This window comes from Psammomys obesus, unplaced genomic scaffold (assembly GCF_907164565.1).
Source record: "Psammomys obesus unplaced genomic scaffold, mPsaObe1.curated_primary_1811, whole genome shotgun sequence".
Lineage (NCBI taxonomy): Eukaryota > Metazoa > Chordata > Mammalia > Rodentia > Muridae > Psammomys > Psammomys obesus.
In genome coordinates, this window is record NW_026596034.1 from 2,149,757 (window position 1) to 2,171,634 (window position 21,878).

Below are 21,878 nucleotides of genomic sequence, written 5' to 3' on the forward strand. Positions count from 1 at the left end.
ATCTGGAAAAATTGGGGTGGAGGTGGGTAATGAATGGGACAGTGTACAGAAGACTGAAGCAGGATTGTAAATCAAGAACTGGAAGTTCTCAGAAGAAAAGCTTTTCACGTATGCCAGGCATGTTGGCTCACATCTTTAATCTCAGAATTTTGGAGGCAGGAGCAGGCAAATCTCTTTTGAGATTGAGGCTAGCCTGGTCCATATATTGAGTTTGAGGTGGGGCTACATAGTGAGAACCTTAAAAAATTTAAAGACACTTAAGTGTTAAGATTCTACATGGCCAGTTATGATTATGAGCAGCTGTGACAATAGATTAAAAATTATCCTGGCCTACCTTTAATCCTTAATGTTATTTGGGGCAACCTGGCCATGGTCATTCAACCCCAAAATAAACTTAACCTCATGGAGCCTAGTTGGTGAAATACTGGCTGTGCAAGTTTGACCTCAGGATCCGCAGCACCTACAAAAAAATGTTGGGCACAGGAGAGCAATACTCCAGAACTGTAGAGCAGGCACAGGTGGATTCCCGAGGCTCACTGGCAGGCCGGCCAGCCTAGCTGAAAGTTATCGGTGAAAGCTCTATTTCAAGATACAAGATGGGCTGAGAGAATGGGCTCGGCACGTGAAGGCATTTGCCTGGTGACCTAGTTTGATTTCCTCCAGAATCCACATAAAGGTGATGTGGAACCCACTCCACAGAGTTGCCCTCTGACCTAGTACACGTGTTCTGTGGAAACGCACTCAACATTCAGGACAACAAAAAACTTAAGACCTCGGGTCTCCAAATACACACAAAGCATAAACTCACGACCTCGCGCGGCAGGTGGTCCAGTGGTTAAGATCACTTTCAGCCGGGCAGGGCTCGTGATGCATACTTTTAATCTCGGTACTCTCGGGGAGCAGAGGCAGATCACCTACCGAATTCGAGGCCGTCCTGGGTTACATGGTGAAGCCATGTTGAAAAGCACTTGGCCTTGCGAAAAACCCAAGTTGGGTTATCAGCACCCGTGTCAGGCGGTTGCCGCTCTGAAACCCTATCTTCATAGCTCAACGGTTAAGAGTGACTGCTCTTCCAGAGAACCCGGTTTCAATTCCCAGTACCCACCTGACAGCTCACAACTGTAACTCTAAAACATGACGCCTTCACACAGGCAAAACACCACTATGTAAAATAAAAATGATTCACGCATGGTAAGAAAACCGAAAGAAGTGAACAGCATGGGATTTCAACATCCGGCTTCCATGCCAGCATCTCGTGTCTGGTGGTTTCTGACGTCATCTAATAAGCGACGGAAGTGATCTCGCGCTGCCTAGGAAACAGGACGCGGCCGAGTAGTAGCCAAACCTGGGACAGCCGCGCCCACCCTGGCGCCATGGAGCTTCCCTCAGGGCTGTGTGGGGATCCTCGCTCTTGTGAGGATGAGTCGGACCCAGAGCCAGATCCCGACCCTGACGCTCAGGCAGAGGCCTACGTAGCCCGCGTGCTCACCCCGCCCAAACCTGGCTTGACCCCGCGGCGCTCGTCGCTGCAGCCCACGCTCTCCTCGTCCCTGGGCGCGCCGGAACGAAAGGCTGCTTCCATAGTCCCAACCGTACGCCTGCCGGGCCTCCTGAGCCTTCCCCCGGAGCTGCTGCTGGAGATCTGCGCCTACCTGGATGCGCGGGTCGTGCTCCATGTCCTGCCGTGCGTGTGCCAAGCGTTGCACGACCTTGTGCGTGATCATGTCACTTGGAGGCTACGCGCTCAGCGTCGCGTCCGCGCACCCTACCCAGTGGTGGAAGGTACGCACACCCCTGGGAACAGGAACTCCTGCTCAGGTCAGGCTTGGGGTGATAGAAAGAGGTATATGGCCTCTGGGTGCGCACAGTTTCTGGAGCAGGCTTCGAGGCTGTCGCAGCTCTGACTGGAGGCAGAGAAATTTTTGGGTATTGCCTAATCCTTAATCGACCACAAGGCAGATATTTGGCTTCAAACTTAGAATTCAAAGAGTCCCCGGTTTGGGTTTTGTTAGCATAAGGCCCTAGCCATGATGAGGAACGAATACTCTAGGACTTACTTCTTGGATTGTACTTGGAGTCAGAATAAATCCAGAGAACCCCCAGACTCTGGATACAGCCTGATGCGCAAGAAGCAACTGCTGTAACAAAGTCCGGGACCCTGGAGTGTTATTATTGATCCAGGATAGGTGAAGCAGAGGTCCTGCATTTTTAGACTCCCAAACCCTGAACTAGCCTCGGGATTTAGGGATTGGGATCATTGATACCAGTAATTTAAATCCTGAGTCTAGCCTGCCATCTTTTCTATTTTATTTTATTTTATTATTTTATTTTTTGAGACAGGTTCTCATGTAGCCCAGGCTGTCCTTATACTCCTGATCCTTCTTCCTTAGCCTCAACAAGTGTTTGGCTAGCCTGTTATCTTTGCAGAGATGGTGTGTTATTGCTTTTGCTCTTGAGTTTATTGGTCTCTGGAGGAAAAGAAAACTTGAAATTGATGATTTTGAGTTTGTGTTGTTTTGTTTTTGAAGGGTTGTAGGGATGAAACTCAGGGCTTTGGGTGTGCTAGGCAAATGCTTTACCTCCTGGCACATCCATCCTCAGCACAACTCTGAGATATTGTTGTTTCTGGTATTACGAGGTCCTTAGTCTCTTGATTCCTCTAACCTGGAAGAGTTTGATTCTGCAGACTTCTGGAATAGGGAGTTTACCTTCAACCCCAGTCAGATTTCCAAACAGCTTTGATAAAACAGGTGCTTGGACCTCATCCGAAGCACTGAATGGTTGATCTGGGGTTTAGAGTCTGTCTAGGAAGGGAGGGAGAGTTACTAGGGATAGAAGCCAGGGCCCTGTGTTTCTGCTGCCAAGACATGCTTCCCACCCCTTGGCTTCTGTGTCCTGATGTGGCTTCCTGGTTTACAGTTAGAAGTTTAAGAACTGTGTCCTGCACCTGGCTCAGGTGCCTAAGGCCAGAAGGATGGGTTAGTCTTGAGGCCCCAGAGAGAGTGGAGGGTGAGATTGCTGTCACCTGAGCTTGGGTTTGGGGATGAAGGCTAGAAAGTGTAGTCTAGGTTTCTTAGAGCTGGGGAAGTATTTCTAGTCCTGCATGGGAGATGAGTGGTCCCGCAGCCTGAGGCAAGGCCAGAGTCTATGCCTGCGTGGTGTAGGGAATGGTATTTAGCTGGCATTCTATCCAGTTGTAGTAAAGGTAGGGCTCCCTGGCAGCCAGAGCTGGCCTCTGTCAGGTGATGCCCACTGAGTATCCTGCTCGTGGTACCCTGTAGAGGAGGATTTTGACTGGCCAGCCGCTTGCATTGAGCTGGAGCAACACCTGGCCCGCTGGGCAGAGGATGGACAGCGAGCTGAGTACTTCTGCCTGGCTGATGGTCACTTTGCTTCCATTGATGCAGTGTTGCTGCTCCAGGTGAGGGGGTTAGGTGGGAGGCCAGGCTGGGTAAGGGGTGAGGAACCTCAACATCTCCGAGCTCTCTTTCTAGGGTGGGGCACTGTGTCTGTCAGGCTCCCGAGATCGAAATGTCAACCTGTGGGACCTGCGGCATCTGGGGAAGGAGCCTAGCCGAGTTCTGGTAAAGGCCTTGGGCACTCAGGGCAGTAGCACACACAAGGTGAGCAATCTTGGGGGGCGGTCAGGAAGGAGGCTGGGAGGGGCTGAAGCTAAGGGATTGGGTTTTGAAATCAGATTGTATAGACTTGACTCTCCCTCTGCTGTCGGTATAACTTTTGGTGAGTTCGGTTTTCCTGACCAGTGGGTAGATAAGGTGGAAGTGGATTAAATATTAATATGCATATGCCATAATTTCAGTCTTCAGTGCCCAATAAGTCATCATGTATACCTCAAAAGGCCCAGTGCAGAACAGTTCTAAAGCTTCCACTGGGGATCAGCTAGACTTCCATGTGACTGTGCTTTCATGAGAAGTGGCTGGTGGAGGACCACTCTCCTGATCATTAAGGTGGTCTGTGCCCGTGGCCTGTTAACGCATTGAGTGCTGAGTTCAAATGTCCGCGCTGTTACATCCTGGCTGTGTGGTCTGTGTAAGGAACTCAACCTCTCTGTGCCCTAGTTGCATCATTTATCAAAGAGCATATATTACAGTCTCCTTTTCAAAGGATTTGGCAGGGAATATGTTGACTAGATGTCAGCTGACTACACATAGTAACTGATACGGCAGGAATTGGTTTTGTTTTATTGTTCTGTTTTGTTTGCCCATTTTTATAAATAGAAAAGAAAGGGCATGTGATTAGTTAGGGTTTGGAGTGGAGACTTCACTTTTCCTTTTTATAACTAAAAATGTATGTGTGTGAGTATCTTACCTGTATGTCTGATCAAGGGCACATCTGGTGCCCATGGAGGCCAGGAGAGGATATTAGATCTCTTGGAACTAGAATTACAGGTGGTTACGAGATGCCATGTGGGTGCTGGGTATCAGACCTGGTCCTCTGAAAGCTCAGTCAGTGCTCTTAATTGTTGAGCCATCTCTCCAACCCTGAGGCTGCAGTCTTAGTCCAGTTGTTCGAGGCCTCAAACCTCCATTAATGTGGGCCTCTGAAGACCTTGACTTAAACCTTGATGGCTTATGCCCATAATTTCAGCACTCACAGGAAGGTAAAAGTAAAGGATTGTTTTGAGTTGGAAGCTAGCTTGAGCTACCTAATGAGTTCCAGGTCAGCCTGGACTATAGAGTCAGACTGTTTCAAAGAGCAAAAGGACGAAAACAAGGTATTGAGGGCTGCTAGGATGTAGCTCATGATAGAGCACTTGCCTAGAATGTGTTGAGGCACTGGGTTCTATCCTAGCCTAAAGAGGGTTGGGGGACACTGAGAGAGACCTGTCGGTGCTACCTGATAGTCCTGGGGATGTGTGTTCTGGTCCTAAGCCTAACATCACGCTTAGAATTTCTTGTGAGTGCTTCAGTTGTTCCCTCCTCCTTCTGACCCTGGATTTTGTTATCTGTGGGAAGGGATGACTCCACAGAGTAGGAGTTAGATGTGTCACTGCAGCCTGTGGAAATGGGCATGAGTGAGGGAAAGCTGTTTGGCCTGGAGTGAATCTGTTCATCTCTTGGATTTTTTTTAACAATGCTCCCTCTTGGGCTTTGGGAGGGAGAGAGCCATGAGCTGTACAGCTCTTAAAGTCTTTTGTGACTGTCATGCCTGCTCCCACAGGGCTGGGTATGGTCGCTAGCAGCACAGGATCACCGTGTGTGCTCCGGCTCTTGGGACAGCACTGTGAAGCTGTGGGACATGGCGGCTGATGGGCAGCAGTTTGGCGAAATCAAGTGTGAGGAGGCCCGGGCAGGGAGCCTGGGGGGGGTTAGGGCCCTGCCCAGCCATCACCCCAGCCTTGTGTGCTGTGTGTCTCCAGGGGCAAGGCGGCAGTGCTGTGCCTCTCCTACCAACCTGACATCCTGGTAACTGGGACCTATGACAAGAAGGTGACCATCTATGATCCTAGAGGTGAGCCTTTATTCCCAGTACTTAGAAGGCAAAGAGAAGCAGATCTCTGTGAGTTCAAGAGCAGCATGGTCTACATAGTAAGTTCCAGGCCAACTAGGGCTACACAGTGAGACCCTGTCATAAAAACAAAACAACAGAAAAAAAATGGAGGTGGGGTGAAGGGGTTGAAGAGACAGCTCAGTAATCTAAGAGCTCTGGCTGCCCTTCCAGAGGATCTGGCTTGGGTTGGGAAGCACACATGTTATCTAACAACTATCTGTAACTGTGATTTGAGAGGCTCCATTGCTTTCTTCTGGCTTCCATGGGCACTTTCATGCATGCCATGCACACACACATGTAGGCAAAACCACTCATACACATAAAATAAGGAGAAATCCCAAAGAGCTAAAATAAAAAATCCAAACAACTGAGTCATCTGAAAAAAGAAAGAACATTGGAGGGTGACCTAAGCCTGCTTGCACTGCAAGACTTTTCTTTGCTTCTGTGACTTCATTTGTGCACTGGAGATTGAGCCTGGGGCCTCCCTTGAGCTAGACAAATGCTTTGTCCCTGAACTCTATTCCCCTTTCACTCTTTTCCTTTTGAGACAGGTTCTCACTGTCTCAGGCTAGCCTTGAACTTACTCTATATCTCGGGCTGACTTCCACCTATTAATCCTTCTGTCTCAGCCTCCAGGCTCCAGTAGTTGGGATTACAGGCCTGCACTGTTAGGCCTGGCTGATGATAAATCCTTTCCCCTCTTCCGATCCTGGGCTGGAAGCCAAGGCTTTGTGGTTGCTAGGCCATTGCTTAGCTGCTGAGATGTATCCCCACCCCAGCCTCGACTGACTCATTGAACTCTGGGAAACTGAAGGGACCCTGAGCTGGACTTAGGCTGGGGTGGAATGTGTTTGGCTCTGTCTTGGGAGAAGCTGGTGGGGTTGGAGGGGAAGGTGGCATGGAGACAGGACCAGTGAAGGACAAAAGCCTGTGGGTCCTGGATCCAGATAAGGTATGAGGGGAGGGGAATGGTCAGTTGTCAGGTGAAAGGCTGAGCAGGTGGAAGGTTTTCCCAGGGGAGATGGTGGCCCAGATTCTCAGGTGGGGCTAGAGTCTGAAGGGCTCTGGTGTCCTCCATCTTCCATGGCCCGACATCCCACTCCAGCTGGCTTGGCCCTGGTGAAGAGCCGGAGGCTGCACTCAAGCGCTGTGCTAGCGGTGCTGGCAGATGACAGGCACATCATCTCAGGCAGCGAGGACCACAGTCTTGTGGTTTTTGATCGCCGGGCCAATAGCGTCCTGCAGCGGCTGCAGGTGGGTGGCCCTCCCTGTGGCTCAGAGGACTGCAGCCCAGCCTGCCATTCCTGAACTGCTTTATGCCTTGTCCTTCCCACAGCTGGACTCCTATCTGCTCTGCATGTCCTACCAGGAGCCCCAGCTCTGGGCAGGTGACAACCAGGGCCTGCTGCACGTCTTCGCCAACCGAGATGGCTGCTTCCAGCGTGTCCGGGTCTGCTAGGAGCCTTGTCTGTACCTTCTCTGTGACTCTTTGGGTGTGGAGGGCTAACTCAGGAGAACACCACCTGAGTATCACCTACCCTTTCTCCTCTAGTCCTTTGATGTGGGTCACCAGTCTCAGATCACAGGGATCAAGCATTCGCTGGGGACTTTGTACACAACATCTACTGACAAGACCATTCGGGTGAGAACCCTGGCCCATGCAGGCGCCTTGCCCCCTTGTAAATCGCCCCCCCCCCCACACAACGGGCAGGGCACATATCCTGACCTCTGCCACTTGTCTCTCTCAGGTTCATGTGCCCACAGACCCACCTAGGACCATCTGTACCCGAAGCCACCACAATGTGTTGAATGGGGTAAGGTCCTGCCCCATGTAGCCTGCTGGCCTACCAAGAGCCCACGCCATCCCCTAACTCCACTGTCACTGTTCCCTAGATCTGTGCTGAGGGCAACGTGGTGGTAGCTGCCTCTGGTGGCCTGTCACTGGAGGTCTGGAGGCTGCTGGCCTGAACAGCTAGCTGGACATGGCTGTGGATGGATATACACTGCCTGCTGAGGCTGCGCTGGGGCCTCTGCTCTGGAGGACCTTCCTGCTCTTGGTGCTGCTGCCCTGCTACACAGGCCTGGGACACAGGAAGCCCTAGGGGTGGGCCCATACCTGTGCCTGTGGAGGTGGCATTCTAGTTTTAGCTACCCAGGGTCCTGTTCCACTCCTGGGTTTGGTTTTGTTTTGTTGAGACAGAGTCTCATGTAACCCAGGCTGGGCTCATATTCATTATGTGTTTGAAGCCAGCCTTAAATACCTGGTCATCCCAAGTGTTAGGATGACAGGTGAGCCATCACACCCAGGGGGTTCCCTGTATTGTTAAGGTTTAGGTGCCTCTCTCCTAGAGGAGAGTGAAGGAGAAATAAACGACCAACTATGCAGTTGTTGGAAACTGGAGTGTGAGCTTTCTGTGAGCACATGTCTATGCCTATTTGGGCTTGTATGTGAATGAGTACATGGGGGGGGTAACATGCTAGGGCTGGGGTGCCTCCTGCTCTGTATGTGCATGCACTCAAGGACCATGAATATAAGTGGACACAGACACTTGTGTCTGATGTAACTTGGTGCTTGTGGGCTGTGTGGCATATAGACTCTGACTGAAATCCCCAGTGTAGGTCTTTATGGAGAGCAGACATCTGTTCCAGCCACCCAGTAGGTATATGTCAGGGGGACATAGTGCAGGTCTCTTCATGCAGGGCTCTGGGTGCACAGATATTTGCAGCTATCCTTGGGGAAATGGGCATAGAAGGAAACCGGACAGGTGTGCACTGAGCCCCCAAAGCCTCTGGTGCCCCTCAGCCTCCCACTTCAGCACACACAAGTTGCAACACCAGAGCAGTCATGTTTATTGAGGCCCTTCCTGTGGTTTCCATAGGAAGGGCCATAGGGGTAGTAGCATTATCATGGGTTCATAGGATAGCACAGGGCTTCTTTTCCTTGAAAGGGTTGGTGGCAGCTGGGATGCCCACAAGGAAGGGGTCGCTCTTGGCCTGTTCCGTGCAGAACTGCAGCAGATCTGTAGCTGCCTTGGACACCTGCAGACCAACCAAGTTAGCCACATTTGGGTGTCCCCCTGCCTCCTTGCCCATCTGTGCCCACCCAAAGCCTAGCCCAACCCTCACCTTTATGCGGTTGATGCCTGCCTCCATCCGCAGTTGCTCCACTGCCCGGCGGGCCTGTCCAATGTCACTGCCAGTGGCCACCTTGCTGGACATCTGGAAGAAGGTGAGTAGGGCTGTGCAAGCCTGAGATTCCACGCTTCTGCAACTCCTTCTGGCTCCCTGGCTACTCCTGGTTCCTGAAGATGCCTGGACACGCTTGGCTACCTGCTCCAAGCCTCAGCTACCCAACTCTGGCTCTGTCCCCAATGCTGGCCTGGTTGCTTCAATCCTCTTTCAGTCCCTGTGGCGACTTTGAAGCCAGGACCCAGTGAAATGTCACCAGCAACAACAGCAGCAGCTGCTGTGACAGAAGGGGTCCATTCCCCTGGAGGCCCAGTGGCTGCTTTCATGTCACATGTTTCCTGGGTCCCCTGGGGAACTGGGCAGCTTGGCTGCAGACCTGAGGGATGTGGGTCTCTAATTTGCTGGATATCTATGGACTGTCCCCAGCAGACCTCCCTCTCTGCTTTTGCCACCGCCTGAGGCTGTGTATATCCTGGCTAGGCTCTTTCTGAGCTCCAAACTGTCTTTTTAATAACTCTCCCTCACCCTACCCCTTTTTAAAAATGGGGTTTGGAGACAGGGTCTTGTAGCCCAGGCTGATCTGACCATCATGCCCAAAATCACCTGTGCCTCATAACTCTTAACATTTTCACCCCCAGATCCTTCATTCCAGCTGTTCAGGCATGCATCTCCAAGGCCTTCATCCCTCTCAGGCACTTGCATATCTAACTGCCTCAGGTACCATAATACCAGTCTTTAACTGAAGTTCTCAGTCTGCTTCTTGTTTACTGTTCACATCACCCACCAGCCCTGTCCCACTGGCTGGAATCAGAACAATTCCCTGTGTGTCAGTTTTCAGCTTCTCTGTCCTGCCTCATCCCTGGCTGTTTTGGGTATGGTGGTGCACACCTGTGAGCCTGTCACTCTTGAGTTTGGCTTGGGCTACATAGTAAGACCCTATCTCTAAAAGCAAAAACAAAAAATCGGAGGTGGGGGTAGGTTGCCACTTCTAGCCTGTTTATCATCCTTCCCTCTTATCTAACCTCAGGGATTATCCTGACATTATTATGTTTGTTTATTCCTTTGTCCTTCTTCCTTTCCTTCCTTCCTTCCTTTCTTTCATTTAGCAATGTATTAGCCTGGTTGAGCTGCTATAACAAAATGTAACAGACTGAATTGTATAAACCATTATTGTATAAACAACAATGAATTGTTGGCTAGGTGGCTAGAAGTCTGAGGTCAAGGTGCTGGTGTTGATTTTTTCTTTAGAGGCTATTGTTTCATCAGCCTCTTTTTAAAAATTATTTTAAAATTGTGTTCATTATCCCAGCCTTCAGAAGGTAGAGGCAGGCTGATCTCTGTGAGTTGAGGCCAGACCTAGTAAATTTCAGGCCAGTCAGTTACATGGTGAGTGTCTCAAAAAATATTGTGTGTATGTGTTGGGGAGGGGAGTTGCATGTGGAGGTCAGAGGACAACTTTTGGAGTCCATTCTCTCCTTGTACCTTGTGGGTCTTGGGCATTGAACTCAGGTAGGCAGGCCTCCTGACAAAGGCCTTTACCCAGTGAATCATAGTCTCCTCAGCCCAGAGATCAACTTCTTGCTGTGGCTTATCTTCACCTGCTTTCCTCTGCTTGCAGATCATTGGTGACTCTGCTTATCTGAGCATAGCAGCCATTACTATCTTAATCAGAGAGGCTGTGGCTACCTACAGTCAACCTGTGCCCTTGGAGGAGGAGGAGGGGGTGAGGGTCATCAGAGTCTCACTTGGAATTCCAGTCACCTTGCTCTCCTGTATGCCGATCCCAGATGTATGCAGTTCTCCCCCAGCTAGCATATATAGGTTAATTGAAGGGGCCCCCTCTATCTATGCATCTCTGTAATCTTTGTATAAAAGGAATTTTCTAGGTCTTCTGGCCTTGGCGAAAATGCCTTGTGCTTGGCATTTTTCTCCAGTCACTTTTTCCTTCAGCTAATGTTACCAATTCCTCTATCCACCTTTCACACTTGAGTCTGTGTGTATGTACATGCATGCACGCATGCTTCAGGTCATAGGAAAACTGGTCCCCAAACTTTATTTTGTGTATATCTGAGCATGTGCATGCATGACGTGCTTGTGGAGGTCAGAAGGTAATTTATGGGAGTCCAAGGCTCTTTTCTTTTACCATGTACCTTTGGTCACTGAGTTATCCTGCAGGCCCCAACCAAATGGATCTGCCTGTCTCTGTTGTGCCTGAATTGCGATACCCCAAAAGACCATCACCAGGAGTCGAGTCCGTTGCAAAACACATGAGGATCTTTTTATTACAAGCTGCAGCTTGGGCTCATGTCCCTCACTGCCGAAGTGGTGAGAGCCAGAGCTGAGAGCCCCGTGCTCAGGTTAGTTGGATGATTTAAAGATTCTGGTCCCTCCCAGCATGCCCAAAGCAGGGGCGATTCCTGCCTGGCAAGCATCTATTGGTCAAAATGCTGCATTTTGAATTGATTGGCTATAGGAAGGTCCCTAAACCATTAATGATCTGGTGTCCCTCTCTAGGGGGATGGGCTAGTTTCCTAGCAACTGTATCTCTAGTGAGTGGGGAAAGAATGCAGTAAGGTGGGTTCTTCCCCTCAGGGCATTGCTGGACTTGTCTCCACCCAGCTAGTCTTAGATCAGGCCTTAAACTTTAACAATAGCTGCTGATTTTTAATCATCTCTGCTTCCGAGGAGCTGGAATTACTGGCATTTATTTTTGAGTCCTGGGAATTGAATGTGCACATCCAATCCACACTTTTGCAAAGCAAGGTCTTTATTGGCAGCTATTTTCTTAGCCACACCACCTTTTGTTGAGGTAGGGTCTCACTGTATAGCAAAGGCTGACCTGGAGTTTCTTCTGCTTCTATCTCCTGATTGCTGGCTGATGTGTGCTCCAAGTCTGGCTTAACCATTTGCCAATTTTAATTTTCTGTTTCATTATTTAGACTATGGACATCAAGAAGACAGGGGTCTTGTCCACAGCTGAATCTCAATGTCCAGCAGATAGCACTATTTAGTGCAGACTACACAAACTGTAGGATTAGTAAGGGGTGGCCATGGCCTAGGCCTAGTGTATCATTAAGAGGATGGATGAGATACAGGTTTAAACAACAAGGTTCTTGGGGTAAAAAGATGGCACTCATCCCTGCCTCCCCATAGATGCCGTTGATCCAGTGAAAGGTGGCAGCTATGGCTGGAGGGGGAGAAGAGGAGGCAATGAAGCTGTGGAAGCTCTGGGAGGCACCAGAAGGAATTGCTATCCCATTTGACAAGAGGCTGCTCATTTTTCCTGAGGCCATAAATCCTGTCCTAGGGCTCCGTGTTAGAAACAATCATCTCACTCATTGCGGACAGGACTATTTGGACAGACAGCTTCCAGATTAGGCACTTTCATCGGCTTGAGGCAGAGTATGCCTAAAGGGAGTAACAGCTCCTGGAGCCACATGTACGGAATACAGGAGTAAAATGGCCGCTACCACAGCAGCAGGACCTACCTAGGGTCATGTGACTAAGTGGCTTCCGGTTTCACCCTAGGCTTTTGAGTCGCATTTCCTGGGCTTGGCCGATCGCGCCGAGGGATCCAGCAAGTCCCGAAGCACCTAGGCTGCTGTGACCGGAGAGCTGCCGGGAGCATATGGAGGGGACCCCGCAGGGGGTGCCGCCCGCCGCGGCGCTGGCCGCCGTGCTCAAGCACAGCTCGGCTTTGCCGCCTGAGAGCGCCCAGGTCCATGGTTACGACTTCAACCGCGGCGTAGATTACCACGCTCTTCTGGAGGCTTTCGGCACCACCGGCTTCCAGGCTACCAACTTCGGGCGCGCGGTGCAGCAAGTCAACGCCATGGTGAGGCGCGGGGCGGGGGCGGGACCGCTCCGCGTGGATTCCCGTGTGAGTCTCTGGGCTGGGCGGGGCGGAGTCCCGGTAAATTAGCGTCCTGGGACAGGAGGCGCTTGAGGGTTAAAAGAAGGGCATTGTAGGAGCTTAGCGCCGGACAGCTATAGATTCACTTCTTCCCAGTGAAAGGAGACTTGAAAAGAAGATACTTTGTGGTTCCTAAAAGGTAACAAACCTTAAGTGACAGACCTGGACCTGGAAAGGAAGGGCTAGGGTTGTGCTTCGGTTTTGTAGTAGCCTTGTATCCCCGAGGACAAGCAAATTCTGGAATCGAGTCCACCTGGGGTTCCTCGGCTGCAGTTTGCATTTTTTTTTTTGTTTGTTTGTTTTTCTTCTCTTTCCGAAACAGGGTTTCTCTGTGTAACAGAGCCCTGGCTGTCCTGGACTCACTTTGTAGACGGGACTGACCTCGAACTCACAGAGGTCCACCTATCTCTGTTCCTGAGCGCTGGGATTAAAGGCGAGCATCGCCAGGCCCGTCTCCCGCCACAGCTGGCTTATGTGGTTTGGAGTCTTAGTTCAACTTTCCTGTACCCTTATGCCCAGATTGAGAAGAAACTGGAGCCACTGGCACTAGATGAAGATCATCACCAAGACCTGACCCAAAGCTGCCGCCCGCTCACAGGCTGCACCATTTTCTTGGGCTATACTTCCAACCTCATCAGTTCAGGCATCCGTGAGACCATTCGCTACCTGGTGCAGCACAACATGGTGGGTCCACGTTAGGGCTGTGCCCTCAACCTCCTTGGGCTAGTGGACAATAAGGTGGTTCATTTAAGAGAATTGAAGAGGCTCAGAGATTATTTGCTGCTCTGTGGAAGACCTGGGTTTGGTTTCCAGCATCCATATGGTGGCTCACTAATAATGTCTGTAGCTTCATTTCCAGGGATGTAGGCAAAACACTTGTACAATTTAAAATAATTGTGAAAAAAATGCTATAAGGAGATGGATTTTTCTTTTTCTTTTGGTTTTGGACATACTGGTAGTCCTTAATGCCTCAGCCTCCGAGTGCTGGGATCATAGCAGTGTGGCACTTTTTCTGGCTCTGGGTCTACTTTAAGCAGAGGAACAGCTGGTTTGGGTCTGGATGAACTCGGGCTGATGTTAGGAGTGCTGTTTAGGTCAATGGTGTTGCCTGTGACTGCAGGTGGATGTATTGGTGACCACTGCTGGAGGTGTGGAAGAAGACCTCATCAAGTGCCTGGCACCCACGTATCTTGGCGAGTTCAGCCTCAGGGGGAAGGAGCTCAGGGAGAATGGGATCAACAGGTGGGCCCCTGAGTATCGGTGGGGCCAGAGGAGCTGGGCTGAGGATCTGGGTGACTGATGCCTGAATGCCTCCCGTCCCCAGGATCGGGAACCTGCTAGTGCCAAATGACAATTACTGCAAGTTTGAGGACTGGCTGATGCCCATTCTGGACCAGATGGTGTTGGAGCAGAACACAGAGGTAGGGCTGGAAGGCAGGGCTCAGGGAAACTCCCAGAGTGGAGTCAGAAGACATGTGAGGTAATACTGATACTCTCTTCCTCGATAGGGTGTGAAGTGGACACCTTCCAGGATGATCTCCCGGCTTGGGAAGGAGATCAACAACCCAGAGTCCGTGTATTATTGGGCCCATAAGGTGGGTTGGGCGGGATCAGCATTCCTAGGCTTTGGCATGCACTGACTTATTTTGTCTTTGCAGTCACCTGGAGTCTCTATAATTACTCTTAGTCTTCCCAAATTTAGCTGAGGCGTGTCAAGCACAGAAAGGCTAGGTAATTTGTCTATTGAATGAAGGGTTCTCCTAGCTATGCCCCTACACTATTGGGACCACTTAGGTATAGTGCTTAGGAAGTCACTGGGCCTGACCCAGGGTACCATCTCTCAGAGACAGTGGAGGATAATGAGCCACTGCTCAGTGTGCCAGCACCTTCTTAGAGACCCTAATGGTTTTCTTCATGTCTGCCTCTACATGTAAAGCAGAGGGTCATGTCCACCAGAGAAATCAAGCAGCCTGCTCAGGGAGGCAGGAGGGATACCTCTGGGTTGGGGATCAGAGCTTTTCTGGGCTATGAACTGTAGCTGCTAATGGGTCCTATCTCCACACCAGAACCACATTCCTGTGCTGAGCCCCGCACTCACAGATGGCTCATTGGGTGACATGATCTTCTTCCATTCCTACAAAAACCCAGGTTTGGTCCTGGACATCGTTGAAGGTGAGGTGCCAAGGCCCTGGGAGAAGGGGGAGGAGGGCCCACTGAGGCCAAGGCTTGACCTCAGCCGTCTCTCCCAGACCTTCGACTCATCAACATGCAGGCCATTTTCGCCAAGTGCTCTGGGATGATCATCCTGGGCGGAGGTCTGGTCAAGCACCACATCGCCAACGCTAACCTCATGGTGAGTGGGGTAGCCCTTGGCAGGCCATCTGCACCCTCTGTTACGTATGGCATGCTAGGCATGGACAACAGTGGTAGACTAGATGGTCTGGTGGACTAGAATCCCTGTCTTCTTTGGAGCTACGCTGGGGTGAGGCAGTCAGACAGCAGTAATGACATGCAGCGGGAGTGGTGGCGCACACCTTTAATCCCAGCACTTGGGGCACAGAGGCAGGGGGATTCCTGTGAGTTCTAGGCCAGCCAGACCTGTACAGAGAAACCCTGTCTCTATCATACCACCCCAAAATAAGAGACATACTTGTGATGTGACAATTCTAAGGACATAAGTAATGTTAGGCAAGGTGATTGTAGTCCCAGGCACTTAGGAGATGAGGCAGGAGGAAGGCTTGTGCATAGGTCAGAGCCAGCCTGGAATGCTGTGATATGAAAGGAGTGCTGTGCAATAAAAGGCGTGTTGGAACAGGCTTCTGGAAGTGTGACCTTGAGCCTTATGCTTTTGTATGGGAAGAGCATTCTCAGTAAGGGAACAGCCAGTGCAAAGGCACAAACGCATCTGAAGTAGCCAAGGACCAGCTTGGAGTGGCGCCATGAAGATGGCTTAGAGGTTACACTGCAGAGCTAGCTGGGTCTGTGGGACAAAAAGAGGGTTTTGAAATTTGCTCTGCTTGAGGAGGAATGCACATTTGTAGAGCCCCCTGGTGGCTGTGGGAGCAGAGGTAGGTGTGGGCTTCTCTGCACTTGGTTGGTGGCAGCTTCTGCTGAGTGGAGGGTGTTGACAGCGTTTTCTCTTTGATGCCCAGGCTGGTCTTGACTATTTTAATCAAGTATCATCTTGCCTTGCCCTGCCTAGTTTCTGGAAGCACAGGCCTTTGTTAGCATAGCTGGCTTGAATGTCCCTTAACCAAAATGCTTGGTAACACCAGTGTATTGGGTTGGTGTTTTGTTGTTTTATATTTAAAACCTAGAAGGAAATCATGGGCAGGATTTAAACGTGAATGGCATATAGCTTGAAGGTAATTTCATACACCAAAAAAAGACTTAAATTATGTGTATACAGGTATGTCTATATGTATTTGTAAGTAAAGTACAGGTGCCTACAAGTCCAAAGGAAGGCATTGGGTCACCTGGAGCTGGAGTTACATATAGTTGTGAGCCCCCTGACATGAGTTGTGGGAATTGCATTCAGGTCCTCTGTCAGCATGAAACCCCTGAGCCATCTCTCCAGCCCTATACACTCTTCACTTTGCCTGTGGTTTAACTGACTGTCACATGGGGTGCTTAGAAATGGTACATTTTGGTTTAGGGTGGGAAAGCTTGTACCCAGGAGGTGGCTGTCTTGCAAACATGGACAACCATCTGTCCTGTAATGTCAGGCACTGATGGGCCCTTCCTGAAAGGTCTCAAGGCCTTCCTGTGTATCATAACCCAAGTCTCCTCGGTTCTGTTGTCCCTCTGTTTATGGCTTCTGACCTGGCCCTCCTCTGCCCACAGCGGAATGGGGCTGACTACTCTGTTTATATCAACACGGCCCAGGAGTTTGATGGCTCAGACTCAGGAGCCCAGCCGGATGAGGCTGTCTCTTGGGGCAAGATCCGGATGGATGCACAGCCAGTAAAGGTAGAAGCTGGCTGACTGGGGCGCAGGGCCCACGGGCTGTCCCGGGGCTCCCAAAGCTCACTCAGGTTCTCTGCAGGTCTGTGCTGATGCTTCCTTGGTTTTCCCCCTGCTGGTGGCTGAAACATTCGCCCAAAAGGCAGATGCCTTCACAGCTGAGAAGAATGAGGATTAAGAAGACTGTGAAGACTGGGGATTCTTGCCACACCTTTATTTATTAACTTTACATACCAGCCCCTCCCTGAGCCCACTCCTTGGTCAGCAGCATCTCTAGAATAAATGGTCTTTTTGTTGGGTCTTCTGAGTTGGTCTGGGTCCTTGGTGTCAGGTCCATAAGTCTCAGCCTGCTCCACCCTCTGTCTCATAGGTCTCTTCTCGCCAGTACTGGATGCTGCCACCCATGGCAGTCAGCAGGCAGGGTTCCGTGGGATGGTAAGCCAGTGACTGCACCACACTAGAACCCACAGGAAGGGCCAGCACCAGGGCACTCTAAGGAATGAATGGTAGGGACCAATGCCTGTCAATCAGGCTGTCTCCCTGAGATCCAGCCTGAAGTCCTCAGTCACCTGACTTCTTTTGGTGGTGCTGAGAATGCTAGGCAAACCTTGCCACTGAGCTTATACCCTTGGCCCAGAGACTCCCAGCTTTGGACATAGAAAGGCCCTGGCTCAGTCTTTCTTGTGATCCACCTGAAACCAACTGTAGCCACCACCTCCAAGTCCTTTAGCATATGCTGTTCTCTTTGCTTGAAATATCCATCCTGCTTTTCCCTCATTCCTCTTTCCAATTCCAGTTTGGGAGGCAAGATGAATTCAAGCCTATCCTGGGTTACAAAGTGAGACACACCTCCACTCTCCTGCCAGAGGTCCCAGCTCAAATACCTGATGTTACTGCTTTTTTCAGGCCCAGGAGTGTCTGAGGTAAAACATGTAGTTATGTCCTGGCAAGGAATGCAAAGGGAAGGCTCACCTCTACCAGGTCCCAGAAGAACACCTTCCCATCCTCAGAGCAGCTGACCACATGTGTGTCACGCTCGCTCAGGCAGCAGTCCAGCTTGTACTGCTGGTTCTTATGGCCAACATACCTAGCAGTGGGGGTGGGCAGAATCAGGGAGGCTTGTTCTGCCTAGCCTCGGAAGTGGAGTAAGGGGGAAAGGCCAACCATGGAGACTTACTCGCCTAGCAGCTCCCCAGTGTCTTTGTCGAGAAGCCGCAAAGTAGAGTCCAGGCTCGATATCAGAGTGCACTGCCCATCCCGGCTGAAGCAGGTGCAGGTGATGGGGCCTGGGAGACAGCATGGCAGGCAGGTGATTCTAGGTGCTTTTGCCTGTCCCACCCCCTGCTTTGACTGTCCCACTGGCCTCCGGGACCACACTCACTGCCCACGTAGTCTGAGAAGACCTGCCCCATCCTCAGGTCATAGCGCCTCGCACGGCCATCCACAGAGCTGCAAGAAAGGGTAAATCCAGTCTAAAGCACTGTAGCCTTCTGCTCCAGGGCAGCCTGTGTCCTCCTGCATTCCTGGCCATCTAGGAAAGTGAGCAAGGTAAAGATGCTCTGCTTTGTGACTCAGGTTCGGGGGACAATTTCGTCCCACGTAAAGAACCTTCTTTCCCAAACCCAGAGCTCTCCAGAGCCCACACCTCCTGATTGGGACAGCAGTCAACCCTACCTGTCTCTGGGTTTTGCATCTGCACATCTGACCAACTGTAGCTCAGGAATATGCTTTATAATGTTACATGTTTTTTCAAGATAGGGATTCTCTGTGTAGCTCTGGCTGTGCTGGACCTCACTCTGTAGACCAGGCTGGCCTCTCCACATGCACAGCATGCAGACAAACAAACCAAAACCATGTAGTAGAATGTGCAGCCTAAAACTTGCTGTCCCTGGTTGGATCCTGAAGTCAGCCTACTACAGATACCAAAGCAGTTTACATTCTCAGGGTGTGACTCCTTCCGCACCTACAGCACCACCACCATCTTATTTCTTATAGGTATGAAGGCTTTGCCTATAATCCCCAATCCTTAATGCTCAAGCCCCCCACCTCAAGGAGCTTTCCCCCCACTTTTTCTTTTTTTTGAGACAGGATCTCATACAGTCCTGGCTAGTCTCACATTCATTTTGTGACTGAGTTTGTCCTTGAGTTTCTCTCATATGGGAGGATTACCACACCTGGCTCACCAGGAAACTCTGGAAACAGCCACTTCATGCCAGTCTTCCCCTTAAAGAAATACATCCTTTCACTACTCTCAGAAAAATAAATGTCCAGACGCCTCCTGCAGGCCTTCAGACCCTGTTCCTGCCATGCCCCCAGCTTCTCCCATGTGGCCTAGTTGCACTTGCCAAGTTCATCACTTTTGGGACACCTGCTTGCTCTCCCTCTAGCCAGCCACTGGGTGGCTCTAGTCCACTGAAGCTTGCTCTCATCAGGCCTTCAGTGCCACCAATCCTAACACTTCTGCCACAGAAAGCTGCTGACTCACTTCCCTTGTCCCTGGATGTGATTAGATTAGTTGCACTTCTTTCTGTTTTCTTTGTTTTTTTTTTGAGACATGTTTTCTCTGTAGCCCTGGCTGTCCTGGAATTCACTCTAGTTAGCATCAGAGGCCAGCCTGCTTCTGTCTCCTGAGTGTTAAGATAAAAGCCATGTGCCACTACTGCCCAGCTCTATACAGGCTGACCTTTAACTCTTGGTCCCTCTGCCCTGGCCTTCTCATTGCTGTACATCACCACACCTGGTATAGTTGGCAATTAATTATTTTTTGTTTGTTTTTTTGAGGCAGGGTCTCTAGCCCTGGCTGGCCTGGAACTCAAGAAATCCACCTGCCTCCCAAATACTGGGATTAAAGGCATGTGCTACCATGCCTGGGTTCATGGTTGTGTGTGTATATATTCATTTTTTGAATTTATTTGTATCTTACATGTATGAATATTTTTGTCTGCAAGTATGTATGTACATCGTGTGTGTGTGTGTGTCTGGTTCCCTGGGTAGGCCAAAAGAGGGTTTTGGATTCTCTAGAATTGGAGTTACAGATGGTTGTAAGTAACCATGTGGATGGTCAGAATCAAACCTGTGTTTTCTGCAAGAGCAACAAGTGCTCTAAACTACTGAACAATCTTTCCAGCCCTCCATGTGTTGGAGTGACCCACAAATACTGTATTTTCTGGCTATGAAAAAGTGTCCTTTGACTTCTGCTGATACATCTTCCCCATAGTACATATACCTCCCATACAGATGCACATACGCTATTTATTTTTAAAATTTCTTATTTTATGTGTATTTGTGTTTTTGCTTGCATGTATGTCTGTGTGCCGTGTGCATGACTTGTACCTGCACAAGTAGGAAGAAGGTATCAGATCCCCTGGAACTGAAGTTACAGACAATTAATTTTAAGTCATCATATAGGTGCTGGGAATTGAACCTAGGTTTCTCTGCTAGAACAGTCAGTGTTTTTAACCATTGAGCCATCTCTCCATCCCCCATAGTTAACAAAAATACATCTTAAAAGACAAAACTGTGTTCAGCCTTTTGGGATACTTAATGATTTACAGTATGAAGTGTTGCCCAATTATTTGAGCTGGGCCAGGCTTTGTGGTACATACCTATAATCTCAGCACTCAGAAGGCAGAGCTGGGAGCATTGCCACAAGGTCAGCTGCAGGACAGAGCAAGTCCCTGCCTCAAAAACAATACATCCTGGCTGGGGTTCAGCATGGTGGCTCATTCTTTTTCTTCTTCTTCTTTTTTTTTTTTTTTTTTTTTTTTTTTTTTGAGACATGGTTTCTCTACGTAGCCTTGGCCATCCTGGAACTCTTTGTAAACTAGGCAGGCCTCGAATTCAGAGATGCAAATGCCTCCTCCTCCTGAGTGCTGGGATTAAAGGCCTGTGCTACCATGCCTGTCACGGTTCATTCTTCTACTCTCAGCACTTGGGAGGTAAAGGCAGAAGGATTTGGAATTGAAGGACACCCTGAATTATACTGTTTCAAAAAACCAAACCATGGCCACTATGACCTCCAGTTGCCAGGGCAGGAGTGGGGTCCTGGGCCTACTCACCCTGCCAGGATCTCATGGTCTGACACCTTTACACTGGATATGCCATCTCTGGCTTCATCTAGTGTCTGTACTGGTTCAGGCTTCCGAGAACGGCAGTCCCAGCATCGGATACTGGAATCGATAGAACCTGTAAGGCCAACGTGAGGGTGAGGTCAGGTTCAGGTCTCTGGGCAGCAACCAGTTTCTAGCTGTCCAGGTCCCAGACTCACCAGACAGGATGACTGTGGCCTCTTCGTTAAATTGAACTGTGTTCACCTTCTGAGAAACAGGAATGACTAATTTAGAGGACGGGCCTTTCCAAGATTGGGATAAAGGTGTGGTTCCCGGTGCATGTTAGAGCAAGGGCACATGTTACTGGTAGGGAAGGTGAAAGGTTCTGGGGAAACTGGAAGGAAGACAGTGCCCAGTGACTGCTTGGGTATAGGAGATGGTTAGACTGTAACGGAAGGATCTTCCTCATATCACCTACGAGCTAATACGGATCTCCACAATGCACGCGTTAATGAGTCTTCTGGCTTGTACTCACTCCAGCGTGGCCCCGAAATTTGCGCACGACCTGTCCAGATGCCACATCCCACAGCACCACCGTCTTGTCCCCACCACCAGAACAGAGATGGCTGTTGTCAAAGGAGCTGGCAGGCAGGAAAGAGAAGGTCAATATCAACTCATGATCCTAGCCTCTGCACTCCAGGCTCGCCCAGCCTGGCTCCAGGCTCACCCTGCCGCATCCAGCACTTCGTAACCGTGGCCACTGTACGTCCGCAGCAGCGTCCCACGCAGCGGGTTCCACAGCTTTAGGGTTTTATCGCTGCCGCAGGTCAGGCAGTAGTTGCCATCAACTGGGGAACAGAAGGCAAGGGTTACCAGACCGCCGGCCTCAGGTAGCAGGTGGCCCGGGATGAAGACACGGGGCTTACCATTAAATCGCACGGCTCGCACCGCGCCCTGGCCGCAGTCCAGCGTCTTCAACCGTTTCTGCGGCAGCTCCGGGGGCCGCGGCTTTGGCTCAGGAAAAGCCATACTTCAAGTCAGCTGCCCGCAGTGCTACCTTCTGTATTGACACTGTTTTCCTTCCAGGCTTTCAAAAAAATCCGCGGTCGGGTGTAACCTTATTATTGTCCCCAGGATTTATTTCCTGCTTTGCACTTCCGTGTTCAAATTTCAGTGCGTTAAATAAAGTGTTTGGGATACTGAAAGCCCCTTTTAGGTCCCCCCCCACCCCGCTACTTCCTACTTTCCAGGAA

At 50.3% G+C, this 21,878-nt stretch overlaps 4 protein-coding genes across 6 annotated transcripts; 2 read left to right on the forward strand and 2 right to left on the reverse strand.

Moving 5' to 3' along the window:
• Positions 1-394: 394 nt before the first annotated feature.
• Positions 395-7,492, forward strand: Fbxw9 (F-box and WD repeat domain containing 9). Of its 2 annotated transcripts, none has more exons than XM_055620854.1 (10): positions 395-1,818; positions 3,282-3,421; positions 3,495-3,623; positions 5,182-5,294; positions 5,381-5,472; positions 6,617-6,765; positions 6,848-6,961; positions 7,064-7,153; positions 7,260-7,325; positions 7,405-7,492. In XM_055620854.1, the coding sequence occupies exons 1-10, from the start codon at positions 1,374-1,376 to the stop codon at positions 7,477-7,479; spliced, it is 1,413 nt and encodes a 470-aa protein (XP_055476829.1). In that variant the 5' UTR covers positions 395-1,373; the 3' UTR covers positions 7,480-7,492. The 2 variants fall into 2 exon arrangements, with proteins under 2 accessions (XP_055476829.1, XP_055476830.1); XM_055620855.1 differs by having other exon boundaries at positions 396-1,782.
• Positions 7,493-8,424: 932 nt separating this feature from the next.
• Gng14 (G protein subunit gamma 14) lies at positions 8,425-8,782 on the reverse strand. Its single transcript, XM_055620861.1, has 2 exons — positions 8,638-8,782; positions 8,425-8,550 (listed from the first exon to the last, which is right to left on the reverse strand). Exons 1-2 carry the CDS (start codon positions 8,728-8,730, stop codon positions 8,425-8,427), a joined length of 219 nt encoding a protein of 72 aa, XP_055476836.1. The 5' UTR covers positions 8,731-8,782.
• A 3,467-nt stretch (positions 8,783-12,249) lies between these two features.
• Positions 12,250-16,875, forward strand: Dhps (deoxyhypusine synthase). 2 transcript variants are annotated; one of them, XM_055620857.1, is made up of 9 exons: positions 12,250-12,535; positions 13,133-13,297; positions 13,734-13,855; positions 13,938-14,034; positions 14,122-14,208; positions 14,680-14,785; positions 14,863-14,966; positions 16,457-16,582; positions 16,659-16,875. In XM_055620857.1, exons 1-9 carry the CDS (start codon positions 12,329-12,331, stop codon positions 16,752-16,754), a joined length of 1,110 nt encoding a protein of 369 aa, XP_055476832.1. In that variant the 5' UTR covers positions 12,250-12,328; the 3' UTR covers positions 16,755-16,875. The 2 variants fall into 2 exon arrangements, with proteins under 2 accessions (XP_055476832.1, XP_055476833.1); XM_055620858.1 differs by lacking the exons at positions 12,250-12,535; positions 13,133-13,297 and having other exon boundaries at positions 13,744-13,806.
• Positions 16,776-21,829, reverse strand: Wdr83 (WD repeat domain 83). The gene is made up of 9 exons (XM_055620859.1): positions 21,552-21,829; positions 21,353-21,473; positions 21,161-21,266; positions 20,844-20,892; positions 20,635-20,761; positions 17,958-18,025; positions 17,754-17,862; positions 17,549-17,663; positions 16,776-17,068 (listed from the first exon to the last, which is right to left on the reverse strand). The coding sequence occupies exons 1-9, from the start codon at positions 21,652-21,654 to the stop codon at positions 16,919-16,921; spliced, it is 948 nt and encodes a 315-aa protein (XP_055476834.1). The 5' UTR covers positions 21,655-21,829; the 3' UTR covers positions 16,776-16,918.
• Positions 21,830-21,878: the final 49 nt, after the last annotated feature.